This window comes from Bactrocera oleae, chromosome 4 (assembly GCF_042242935.1).
Source record: "Bactrocera oleae isolate idBacOlea1 chromosome 4, idBacOlea1, whole genome shotgun sequence".
NCBI classification, from domain to species: domain Eukaryota; kingdom Metazoa; phylum Arthropoda; class Insecta; order Diptera; family Tephritidae; genus Bactrocera; species Bactrocera oleae.
Window position 1 is genome coordinate 50,785,196 of NC_091538.1, and position 12,502 is coordinate 50,797,697.

The window sequence follows — 12,502 nt, forward strand, 5'->3', positions numbered from 1 at the left end:
CAACATTTTGTTTTAATATTTTATAATTATTTTTAAGCGTTATCTATTTTTATTTACACTTTTTTAATATTTTGTATTTTTATCGTGCATGTTTAATAATTTTAATTTATTTATTAATGTATTTTTTTTTTAATTTTCTTTTTATTTTTTATTTTTTTTAATGTGTAGAAATCTGTATTTATTATTTGAATAGTACAATTTTCACATCATTATCATTTTTTTTTGTACATTGCATGCTAACCCCTTCACCTCACATTCGCATTTAATCTCACTTCTTTACGCAGCATAAATTTCATACACATTTACACATATGTCCTTTACTAAAAATTTAATTTTCATACATTTTTAATTTCAGATTTTAGCCGAAAACCATCGCAGCTGCACAAGGAGAACACCTCGCCTCAAGGTGTCTTAATACAGAAGTCATGTCAACGTTCCATACTCAACACACACGGCGCCAAGCGGCTCAATGTGCGCAATGCCAGCGCCAGCGATGACATATCGCCAGAAGCTGCGGCTGGGCTCGTTCCCGAAATGTCACCGCAAACACCAGCCGAAAGAGTAATTGTGCCACCGAATATGAGTCGGAAAAATATGTCTATGACGGATGTCTCAGATATTCTCATTAATCTGTACAAAACAAATGTAGCTAATGCACCAAAGAACCAACAGACTATAGCGGCCAAGTTTAGACAAACTTCGCCGACTTCGGCTGAGGGTCACGAGCCATCGAGCATAGCGGCTATTGCTACCAAAGGCGCCGCCGCTGCAGTGAATGAGCCAAAAAACTTGCAAAATGATGAAATGGTGTTCGCAGCGAACGAAGAACAACAACAGCAAAACCCGCCCGTTACGTCAGAGAATAGCGGAACCGCTGCGCATGCATCATTTCATCAAGCCACTGAGAATGCGAACATAATGAAAACTGCAAACGCAAATGCCGATAATAATTTGTATGGTTTTGCTGTCGGCGCATTGCCACCGATTAATGCCATACCGACATCGGTAGTGGTGACAGCGAATGGTGAACCGCTCGATATAAAACCCGTTATAAATCCAACAACTGGACAGGTGATGCCTATGCTGCCTAATGTCGTCGGCTCCTCGGTGATTAAGCCGGTGCCAACATTGACCGATGCTCAAATCCCGTCTTTGGCACCCTTGAGTAGTGCCTTGGAACGTGCCAATGCACTGAACAGTCAAAATAATGGCTCACCAGCTGGTGTAATGCCCGCCGGTTGTGATGTCTTGCCACCGGCGGCCGTGCTTGCCGCGGCACTCCTACGTGATGGCTACAACAACTTCCAACAACAATTGCGCACACAAGAATTGCTGAAGATGAATGGACAGGCCGATGCGAATAACGGTACTGTCGGTGATACGAGTGCCGTAAATACTTTTTCATCGAAAATATTGGAGAATTTTTTACGTCAACGTCGTCTCAAATCGGAAAGTGCAGCCGAGAATACTGCAAACGAAATGGACGCCGCCGATGGCGATGACGAAGATGATTCGCGCTATAACGGTTTCGATGACATACACTTGGTTGAGGGTTCCAAACCTACTTATAATAATTCTTCCATGCCCGGTCTCTACCAAGCGGGCGCCGCTTCTTCGTCCTCACCACATTTAACAGCCTCAAATACCGATTATATGTCTGACGATTCGCAAAAGTTCATGTTCGGCGCACATTCGCAGGCATTCCGCCATCTAGAGTACACGCTCGGTGTTGAAAACGGTCCGTTCGGCATGGGGAGTAGCCAAGAGAGCGGCAATAACGAAAACAGCAATGAGGGCCCCGAACCCATTTACGAGTGTCGTCATTGTGGCAAAAAGTACCGTTGGAAGTCGACTTTGCGGCGCCACGAGAATGTCGAGTGCGGCGGCAAGGAACCCTCGCATCAATGCCCCTACTGTCCGTACAAGTCGAAGCAGCGCGGCAATCTCGGTGTACACGTGCGCAAACACCACTCGGATCTGCCGCAATTGGCCAGTAAACGGCGCTCGAAATACTCAAATAAATTGGACAGTAGCAATATTAGCGCAAATGCGTCAGATGACTCGTCGAGCAAATTGATCATAGATTGCTCGAAATAATAGTATAACAGTTAAAACGAAAACAAAGTGACTGCGTGCGTTCCGTGTGAAACTTTAAAATATTTCAAAAACAATTAAGAGTTAACGGTACTTTAAATACCGTGTAGCAGTTTGACAACAGCGGCCACGTAATTAGAAACACACTTACTCACATATAAGCGTAGTTGCATACTTGATGCATTTTCATGCATCAAAAATGTATATGTTATTCGTCGTTTTACATACATACATACATATAGACTTACATGCAGATATACCTAAATATTTGTTTTTGTAATTTAATGAAAGTTTAAGACTGTTTACAATAAGTTTAACCAATAACTGAACTGATATTATATGCTTACTGACATACATACATACATATTTTTTATTATACTAAGTTAATTACATACATACAAACATTATCTTATATATTTTCATGGATTTTTACTTATTACTTTACATTTTATGTTTAAAGTCAGTCAGAGAAGTTGCAATAAACTCACTCTTTGCTTTATTTTGACTGCAACTACATGCATGCTTACACACATATACTTACATGTGTGCATATTATGTAAGTGTCGTCAACTATGTGCCTTAAGTATAAGTATTTACGTCCATATCAAAATAGTAAGTGTTCAAATCTTTACTTTTCGCAACGTTTCTTAAGATTTTATTACGCTTACCAATATGCAAGGCATTTTCAAACCTATTTTATAACTGTAACTTCATTTATAACTTTTAAAAATTTTAAATACAATAGCTGACTTGAGAATCATAAATGGAACGTGAAACTATAGAAATATTTCTCAGACCAAAATCCCTAAAAACAAAGGTTTAGCCATAAATATCGAAAATTATAAAAAGAAGGATAAAAAAGCTTATTTGCAAGTGCTTAGAACATAAATAACATAATATTAATTTTAGTAACCGAAAACTTACTTTAAAATGCACGCTTTAGAATAGAAAATTCGAATTTGGCTGTCTTGTCTAAATTAAACGCGAATTAATAGCATCTTAGACATATGCATGAAGACTATGCTGTTGTTGTATGTTAGTAATATAAAGTGAATCCGAGCCTGGTAAGAAAAGTTCGAATTTGAATCCGTTGTAGCAGTCACAACCAGGCAGCTGCCGAATCGCCATTTTTTGAACAAATGTTGCACAAAAATCGACTAATTTTTGCAGTAAAAATTAACAAATAAATCATTTTAAAAAATAAAAAAATTACAAAAATTAAAAATAAAGTAAATAGTTACTATAATATTAATTGATTATTTCTCATTTAAAAAATAATAATTATTATAAAAAATAACAATAAATAATAATAATAATATCAATACTAATAATATATTATCTAGAACCGATTAATTTTTTCCACTTAAAAATTTAAAAAAAAATAAAAAATAAAAAATTATAAAAATTAACCATAATAAAAAAATATAATAACAATAAAAATATTTTAAAAAAATAAAAATATTAATGATAATTATTTCACTTAAAAATTAAAAAAATAATAACATTATAAAATTAACAATAATAATGAAAATGATAAAAAGTAACAATAATAAAAACAACAACAAAAATTGTTTCCTTGATAACTGATGTAATTTTTTCACCTTAAACGAAAAAAAAATTTATGTTAAAAAATAATAACTATAATCAAAATAAAGTAATAAAAAGTGTAAGTGTAATAAAAATAACAACAACAACAATTTTTTCATTGATAATCGATCTAAAAAACGAAAAAAAAATCATAAAAAATAACAACAATAATAAAATAATAAAAAAGCTAATAATAATAAAAGCAACAACAACAAAAATTGTTTCATTTTAAAGACATTATTACCAGCATATAAAAATTTTTAAATGAATTTAATGATTGTTAACATATTCAAACTTAAATATATTTCTTATTTTTTATATCTTCTAGTTGCCACCTAAATAACCTAAAAAGTAATGCATTCGAAACCAAAGCCCATCACTTACATTATATCAGATTTTTTTATAGATATAATGATATATAATTAAAATAAAGACTTGAAAAAAAAACATTTTTAGGTTAAGTAGACTGTTGCAAGCGCAAGTATTATACTCATTGAAACATATATTTTGAAATAGTGCTTCACCATAAATAAATACCTTGTCGATTAAGCTCTCAACGACTATAAATTTATAAGCATACATTCAAAATTATATATAACACATATAGATATTGCAAATCTAAGCACTATATATGATATAACCACTATCATTTAACCTTAAGTGATCTCTATGTAAAAATGTTGACTGAATTTTATTATTTATTAACAAGCAAGACTGAACAGCCTCTTTATGGCGCAAAAAAGTTTCCATTTATACATACATACATACATATGCACAAATGGACATACCAAGATGAGTATATCTACAAAAAATTAAAAAAAAAATTATGATTTCATATAACTAGACACTTAGGTGTATGTATCTACCCTTCTGAGTACATGTGTACTAAAATTTATGTAAAACACACTTATGATTAAAAAATACAACCAAATACATATGTAAATGTCGCTAAGTTAGTATGCCGCAAATAAATATAACTTTATTGAAATATCTTTAATAAAGTAAAAAACAAATCAATTTAGTAATTTCTAGGCATAAGTTTAATTTTTTTCTCGTTTATATCTTTAGCACATCACCTCATCATCCTCCACATATACACGATCACTTGAAACATCCACTCAGAAATGCAGCTTATATAGAGTTCAATCTCAACTGTTCTTAACAACCGATACGACTATACTGTCACTTTAATCAATGGACGACCAAAAACGTATGCCGTTCTTGGATTAACCTACAATCATTATGCAATATTAGAAAACTCTCCTATGTATCCAACCAGAAAACCGAATTATTTTTGAAGCTGAGAATGCGGAAAGCAAGACGCGAAGCGACACTATCATTCTTTGAGAGCAGATTACACCTGCCTTAAGCTGAATTTTTTCAACTCGCGCATGAACCAAAACAGAACCCGAAAGCACAACATAAACCTGGAAATCCAACTCTTCAGGGTGCTCAGATCGAAATAGACAGATAGCGGACACCTACCTGTATATATGTCGTATATAATTCGTTTTCCCTGGTCTTTTTCAGTTTTAAAACTTGATCGATCGGTTGAAGTAGTTTTTTATACTCTTGCAAGATGTTGGTGCAGAATATAATATTTTTGTTTACCGAACGGTTGTTTGAATCACCTAAAATAATCGAGTTAGATACATGGTTATATATGCATAAGTGATCAGGATGAAGAGACGAGTTGAAATCCGGGTGACTATCTGTCCCTCTGTGCAAGCGGTAACTTGAGTAAAAGTTGATATGTATATCTTGATGAAACTTGGTACACTAAGTTTTCTTGGCACCATAAGAAGATTGGCATTGTAAATGCGCGTCCACTGCCACGCCTACAAAACGGCATTAATCGAAAACCAATTAATTGCCTTAACAAAGCTCCACAATAAGATACAAGACTGTTATTTGGTATAACGAATCGTATTAGGGAGGGGCACACCTTTAGGTGAAAATACATATCTTGGTATCTACTTGACCTTGGTAAGTAACATTATCCTAACATGCCTATATACAGTGCAAAAATGAGGGAAATCGAATTTAAACCACTTCCCATATAACACAAATTCAAATTCATTAATGAATATATTGAGATAAAACTTTGCAAAAAGAGTGGATTTAAGGTATGCCATCTCAAATCTAAAAATTATCAAAATCGGACCATATCTGTTCAAGCCCCCATCAATCGAAGATGTGGACTCCAGTGTCCATGGTTGACTTTTTACCGAAATTATCGTTCCATGTATGAGATAGATGTATATTTTTATTATTGACTTCGGATAGAAGCCTTTCCTGATAATATTATGTCTTCTCTTAGCCCCCATATACCTACCAGAAAGATTTTTGAACTTTCGGGCGACTTTATACCGCATATTTCGGCCAATATGTCTCCATATAACTAATATCAGAATTATCAAACATCCGGTTCACTATACTCCTTATATATGGGTGATGGCACGTAAGGTACATGAATGACACTCAGAGAGCATTTTTTCCATTAGCAATATGTAGTGATGCCAAAAATAAGTAAAATCGGGTCAATACTACCTCTATCACCATATGTACATAAAATAAATTTTTTTTTGTAAGGATTTGGTGTAAACCTTGATATACACTTTATATCCTTAATATAATGACATCTTCCACATCATTGTTTGTTTTGCTAGAGGATGAAAATAGCTAGAGGCAGATTAGATATTTTGTAAGTCATTTGACTCCCATATAACTGCTTTACTTCAGCATCTTCATGGAGATTCCATAGAGACCGATGGATTTCGCCGACTATGTCGAATTTTGTAAATGTTTCGAAAATTATGTTAATTTTGTCTTTACGATATTAGTATGCGGATATGATATAAAAATGCAAGATATTTTGCTTCTAGCTGTTTTAATTTTATTTACAAACACACTGTTTATAAGTTAAAGGCAAAGGTATACATAAAATAATACATATAGATTACACATTTATCTAACGTATTTGAGATTATGGGTTTAACAACGTGCATTTAAGATGATATATAAAAATGTTGTATTTTGGCTTGTTGAAGCGCGCAAAAATTTACGGAATGACATATACTTTCCGGAATATATGAAACGGACTGTGTTAAGTTTTGTACTGGTTTATTTGCACTTATTTTTAATAGGAACATCCAATAGCAATACTAAGGAAATCCTCAAATCCGATTGTTATCGTGCCGTTTTGTTGAGTGTCTCGTTGTCTAAATGACTCAGTAAAGCGTTGAATTTGCACACACAGAACAATAAATTGATCGACAGAAACTTCCTTATGCTCTCTCGGATCACTCTTTTTAACCAAAAAGTTTATAAATTCGGGCGTGAATCTGAAGCCCATCTGCGTGAATGCTTTTTAAAAAAAAAGATATCATAAAAAAATGTTATTTTTTGTATTTTTTAATGAATGGAATTTGGATACCTTGAGTTAATTCATTTTCATCTATGTGACCGCTGCCATCCCGATCAAAGGTTTTAAATACCATTAACCACTGGTTTATGTACTCATAAAGCTTTTCGAATTCATAAATATCAATAGTACCACTAGCATCCTTATCGAACATGCCTGTTTAAAAGATAAGAAAATCAAATTTAAGTCGTGTGTGCTAATATTTGGTTTTTTGTTTGTTTATGAAACATTTGTTGAATCAATTAATTAGTCATGATCGACTGAGTCTCAACAACTTTTACTTTAATATATTTTATCTTTACAAAGTACAATATGAATATAGATATCCATTGCATACTTTGCTAATAATAAAATATTATTATTAGTAATTGAATCAGGCAAAGAGATAATTAAATAATAAAAAATAAATTAGCAAATTCGTTAAGACTTCTGAGAAATCAGAACTTCTTTAGCATCAGGCGCTGATAGATTTGCTAAAATTAAAATCATTATTGAAAATTCACAAGAATTGGACTGACTCATTTTTCTATTTGTCGGATATTCGTATTCAAATATTTACTTACTAATCATTAACTTGCAAGCATTATCTGAAAAATTTTCACCACGTCCATTTACCAATGCTGCTTTCAGTTCACTGGAATTTATTTTTCCGGAACGATCGCGATCGACCATATTGAACCATTGTTGTGCCTGTGGAGAAACTTGGGCGTTCTGTGGCGGAAAGGCACCGGGAGGAGCAGAGTAAGGATTGTAGCCACCAGGATAACCGCCCTAAAACAATGTTAAATAACTGCATAATTCCACTTTTAAATATATAAATTGTTACTTACACCGTAAGACATTATGTTAAATATAAAATAATTGTTTAATTATATAGAATTTAATTTATTAAAATTGTCAGATGAACTTTGCGAATCAATTGTTTATGCCGAAAAATTCCTACGTAGGCTTGCGTGCAGATGATTAAAAATTAAATCTAAAAAAAAAATGTGGAACGTATTAGAATGTATAGGCAGCACTCCTAACACTTTGGCAGAGAACGTACAGAGAATGTAAAAAGTGTATAAGAGAATAAAAATATAAAGAAGGTCCAACTACGGACCAGCGTGTGAATTGTCAAAACCAAACAAAATACGATGAGCGTGTTTCACCAGAGTCGGCTCGGAAGGAGAAATTTTAACAGTGGCATTCAATGAAAATTATGTTCAGAAGTTTGCATTGATATTACAGCCGCGGCATTACTTTTCTCAATTAACATTGAAAATTCTCAATTCTGCTATTTTTCAGTCCCCTGATGTTAATTGTGGTCAATAATTTTCTGTGGTGAACACGCTCATCATTTTCAGTACCCCTCCCAAAAGTGGTGAAACACGCTCATCGTTTTCAGTACCCTGTGAAAAGTGAAATATTTTGATAATGGCTGCACTGTAAACTTCTCTATAATCTACATTCTCTGATAAATATATCGAGAAATACATTAAATCATAGATAAATTAATAAATTAAAATATTATCCAGGCATTAAATTGTTTTTCCGGTCGTCTCATCTTACGACTTTGTATTTGTTTTAATTCAAAGAAAATAGCATTGCTTAATAGTTGTTCACAAGATTGAAGACTTGAAAAATAAAAATCGGTTAACTCGTGTCATTGTATAGCTGGGTTGTACAATTGTTACTACTCATCACTATTTATCTTATTTGAATCAAAACTTGTAAACCACATCAATTCATAGATTGCTAAATTTGTTTGTGTGCATAAAAACTGTTTGTAAATATGGCAAATTTTGTTAATTTAGAAGTGTTTTCTAATTATCAGAAATATATTGACAATGAACAGGAAATTCGTGAGGTGAGAAAAACAAATTTTCATTGATATTTGCAACCTGTATTTTCAAGCTTTTTCTTTATTTGCAGAATATCAGAATAAAAGTGCGAGAAATCGAGCAATTCGTCAAAGAAGCTACAATCCAACTTCAGGCCATTCATTCAGATTTATCAAAGAGTATGTGTACATATGTACAGACAAGAAAGATTTATTTATGATAATATTTTCTTTATAGTTGATAGTGCATGCCAAGCAGCGCGCAAACAGATAGCATCTTGTGCCGGTGTCTACAAACAATTGTCAGAGATCATTCCCCATGGACAGTATTACAGGTAGGCAAATTAATAAATATAAATTTACAGATACTTATATATTTTCTGTAATAATATATTATAATGAAAGATACTCAGATCATTGGACATACATAACACAGCGTCTAGTGTTTTTAATTGCAATGGTTGTATATTTAGAAGCCGGTTTTCTGGTAAAACGCGAGACGGTAGCTGAAATGTTGGGCTGTAAGTATGCACGTTGTGAAATCTATTGACAATTTTATCTTTAATATATTTTCGAATAACCGCAGTGCAAGTTAGTCACACACAAGGCTTTCATCTGGATATAGAGGACTATTTAATGGGGATTCTACAAATGGCTTCGGAACTATCTCGCTTTGCCACCAATTCAGTAACCATGGGCGATTATGATCGGCCCTTGAATATTTCACATTTCATGGCGAATTTAAATTCTGGCTTTCGTTTGCTCAATCTTAAAAATGATGGTTTGCGCAAGCGTTTCGATGCCTTAAAATACGACGTGAAGAAAATCGAAGAAGTTGTTTATGATATCAGTATACGTGGTTTGCGCAATGAAACGCCACAACCCACTGCCGAAAATGCTGTCTCAAATGAAACTACCAGTGCGGAGGCGAAAAGTGATTAAAAATTCGTGCGACAATGATATAAAAAATAGTAATAATTTCGTACACGTCTCGTAGGACTTCTTTTGGTGTTAAAAGAATTGTTTGCTTTTGTTTCTTTTAATAATTTGTAATAAACTGATTTAATTAATGTTTTCCTTTATTAAAAATATTACTTGCTATAATTTATGCTAATAATTGGATTAAAATAAATAAATAATAATGATAAATAAAAATATGACTACATATATGCAGCGCCAAATATGTGTTTATATTTATGTCCGAAAACATTCCTATATGCGATGAACACGATTTTTACCTCTTAAAATTATCTATTTCATTACGATTTCAGTTATTTGTTTTTAGTTACTAAAGGGGTTTTCAGAGCTTCTTGCATAAAAAATATCCTTTTATTGTGTTGTGAATCTTACTCTGAATGCCAAATAGATACCATACATGTATCTAACAATTTTTGTATTAAACAAATAATATTAAACACGCGAATTATCATAACATACATTTCGGCGCCACACTGAAAAAAATATTTATTAAAAACATTTTGACTGAACTGATTTCTTCATAATCTATTTATTGGTTATTGTATGATTGTATACAATAACTGATGAATAATAATGTTTTTCATTGTTTTTGTGAAACTCCATGTGTGTAAAGCCGTTGCTCACTCTTTAACCGATAAGAATGAAATGATGATGTTCGTAATCAGTGTGCTAGGTGAAGTTTAAAGACTTTTAAGATTACGAATACGAATATGCTTGCGTAAGCGAGTCGACAATGACCAGCGCAGTTAGACTGATGCGTAAATATGAAAACCTGAAAGCTATTTGGTCAAAGTACTTTAATGTGCACTGGAGTTTATCAACTATTTGACGCAGTTAATCATGCATATTTTTATTGAAATAACATGTATGCATATTTACAATAATATTAGTATTTATATATCAGCACTAAATTTCTTACATTCGAAATACCTTAAATGAATATACATTTCAGTTTCTCTAATGAAATTCAATCAATCAATTTTAAGATTCAAAAGGTTCCGTTAACTTAACTGTAACTGTGGGTGTTAGTAAATTTTTTGGCACACGAAGATTTGCCATGTAATTTCCTAATCCAAGATAGCTTAATTAAACAATAATACTAGTATTTAATTTATTTTGCGTTTTAGATAAGCACAATGAGTGTTCCATGGAATATCATGTGCCAACACACCTCCAAAAAGGAAGTAAGGGCAAACAAATATAGTAAATATTTTATATGCAAGTATGTATGTTCATATACATATGTGTTGATGAGCGTGTGTGCATCGCAATATTTTTATCTACACACATACATACATAAATTTGTTTATTCTCTTGTTTGTCAGAAAAAACAATACTTGTCAGAGTTCAAAGTCCTACTGTCTTATATGCATGTATATTTGTATGTGCATTCAAATGTATATTTGCATCTGTATATGTCTATTAGCCACTTATACATCTCAGTTGCTTAGTATTCTCGCAACAAGTGCGCGAAAACCTCAAAAGTGCGATTCTCAAATTCTCAAAGAGTAAACGCCTTGGTCGCTTTTGAAAATATGCGAAAGAATGCTATTATTGTTGGTATATGTATTTCTAAACAAACCCTGCAGTAAATTAAACTGGCGCGATGTAGAGTATCGGTGGTCATGCGTTTAAGTTTTTAGCATTTTTTGAATGCTGTAATTATTAAGATTGGCTTTTCTGTTTACTAAACTCAGTTAGAGTGCATACCGCTAGTTTTAAAATTTATTCTATTAACTTTTGTTAATATTTCGGTTATTAATTTTTATTATTAATAATTCCATGGTGAAAAATTCGTTTTATGGCGGAAAAACTCTATATTTTTCTCAAACAATTTTTTAAATTATTAATTATTACAAATATTAATTTTTCGTAATATTTTATATAAGAATACACGAGATTTCTAATTAATTTCGGTCAAACAACTTTTATTATTTGTCACTTTGTAAACAAAACAATAAATTCACTCACTCAGCTGGAAATATTTATTTCAATTTGCATCTAACTGCTCATGTCTGCTGGCAATAATCTATAACCGTACCTTTTTGACAGCTGCGCCAACCAGGTGTTATCGAATGCAATTTCAAACAATTTTATTACAAAACGGCAAATAAATTACGAAAATAAAATAAAGAATAGCTGACTTTACAATTCTCGTCTGGGTATTTTTAACTTGCAGTTACATACATACATACATGCACATGTATTTACGCACGTGCATTGTGGTAATATGAATTGAAGTGGGAGTTGAAATCTTTCGGCAGATGCGCAATCTCGTTTAGACAGCAGGTAATTGTAATGAGCGATTGTTACTCCGGCTGAGACAAAGTTAAAATTATGACGTTTTATAACGTTCTACAAACCTCCGAGTGAACTTCTCATAAAAAGTTCAAGGTGCTCATAGTTGACTTAAACATTGTAACAACCTTCATTTGTAGATTAATCTGAGGTGCACAGCAAAATAGAAGAAGTTTTGTGAATCTGTTTATATATAAGTGTACATAAATATATACGTATTTATATACTATAATATATACTTTTTACAGTCGCATACATGTATAATATGTATATAATAACTTGCCAAAGCTTTTAAGTTA

General features: G+C 32.4%; 3 protein-coding genes across 3 annotated transcripts in view; 2 read left to right on the top strand and 1 right to left on the bottom strand.

Annotated features, from left to right (window-relative positions):
* Positions 1-3,303, top strand: part of lola (longitudinals lacking) — a 111,829-nt gene extending 108,526 nt beyond the window's left edge. Inside the window, exon 6 of the mRNA XM_070108166.1 lies at positions 356-3,303. Within this exon, the coding sequence (XP_069964267.1) occupies positions 356-2,097 (1,742 nt within the window). The 3' untranslated portion in view covers positions 2,098-3,303. The remainder of the gene's footprint in view (positions 1-355) is intronic.
* A 3,251-nt stretch (positions 3,304-6,554) lies between these two features.
* Positions 6,555-8,095, bottom strand: Pef (penta-EF-hand domain containing protein peflin). Its single transcript, XM_014237808.3, has 4 exons — positions 7,936-8,095; positions 7,669-7,876; positions 7,118-7,261; positions 6,555-7,047 (listed from the first exon to the last, which is right to left on the bottom strand). Exons 1-4 carry the CDS (start codon positions 7,945-7,947, stop codon positions 6,821-6,823), a joined length of 591 nt encoding a protein of 196 aa, XP_014093283.1. The 5' UTR covers positions 7,948-8,095; the 3' UTR covers positions 6,555-6,820.
* Positions 8,096-8,642: 547 nt separating this feature from the next.
* trsn (translin) lies at positions 8,643-10,108 on the top strand. The gene is made up of 5 exons (XM_014237809.3): positions 8,643-8,954; positions 9,020-9,107; positions 9,166-9,262; positions 9,333-9,448; positions 9,514-10,108. The coding sequence occupies exons 1-5, from the start codon at positions 8,880-8,882 to the stop codon at positions 9,867-9,869; spliced, it is 732 nt and encodes a 243-aa protein (XP_014093284.1). The 5' UTR covers positions 8,643-8,879; the 3' UTR covers positions 9,870-10,108.
* The last annotated feature ends 2,394 nt before the right edge of the window (positions 10,109-12,502 follow it).

Coding starts and splice junctions, on each gene's coding strand:
- Pef (XM_014237808.3), bottom strand. Junction 7,262..7,668: donor TGCTTGCAAGTTAATGATTA/GTAAGTAAATAT, acceptor TCTTTTAAACAG/GCATGTTCGATAAGGATGCT. Junction 7,048..7,117: donor TGAAAATGAATTAACTCAAG/GTATCCAAATTC, acceptor TTTTTTAAAAAG/CATTCACGCAGATGGGCTTC.
- trsn (XM_014237809.3), top strand. CDS start 8,880: ATGGCAAATTTTGTTAATTTAGAAGTGTTTTCTAATTATCAGAAATAT. Junction 8,955..9,019: donor ATGAACAGGAAATTCGTGAG/GTGAGAAAAACA, acceptor CTTTATTTGCAG/AATATCAGAATAAAAGTGCG. Junction 9,449..9,513: donor GGTAGCTGAAATGTTGGGCT/GTAAGTATGCAC, acceptor GAATAACCGCAG/TGCAAGTTAGTCACACACAA.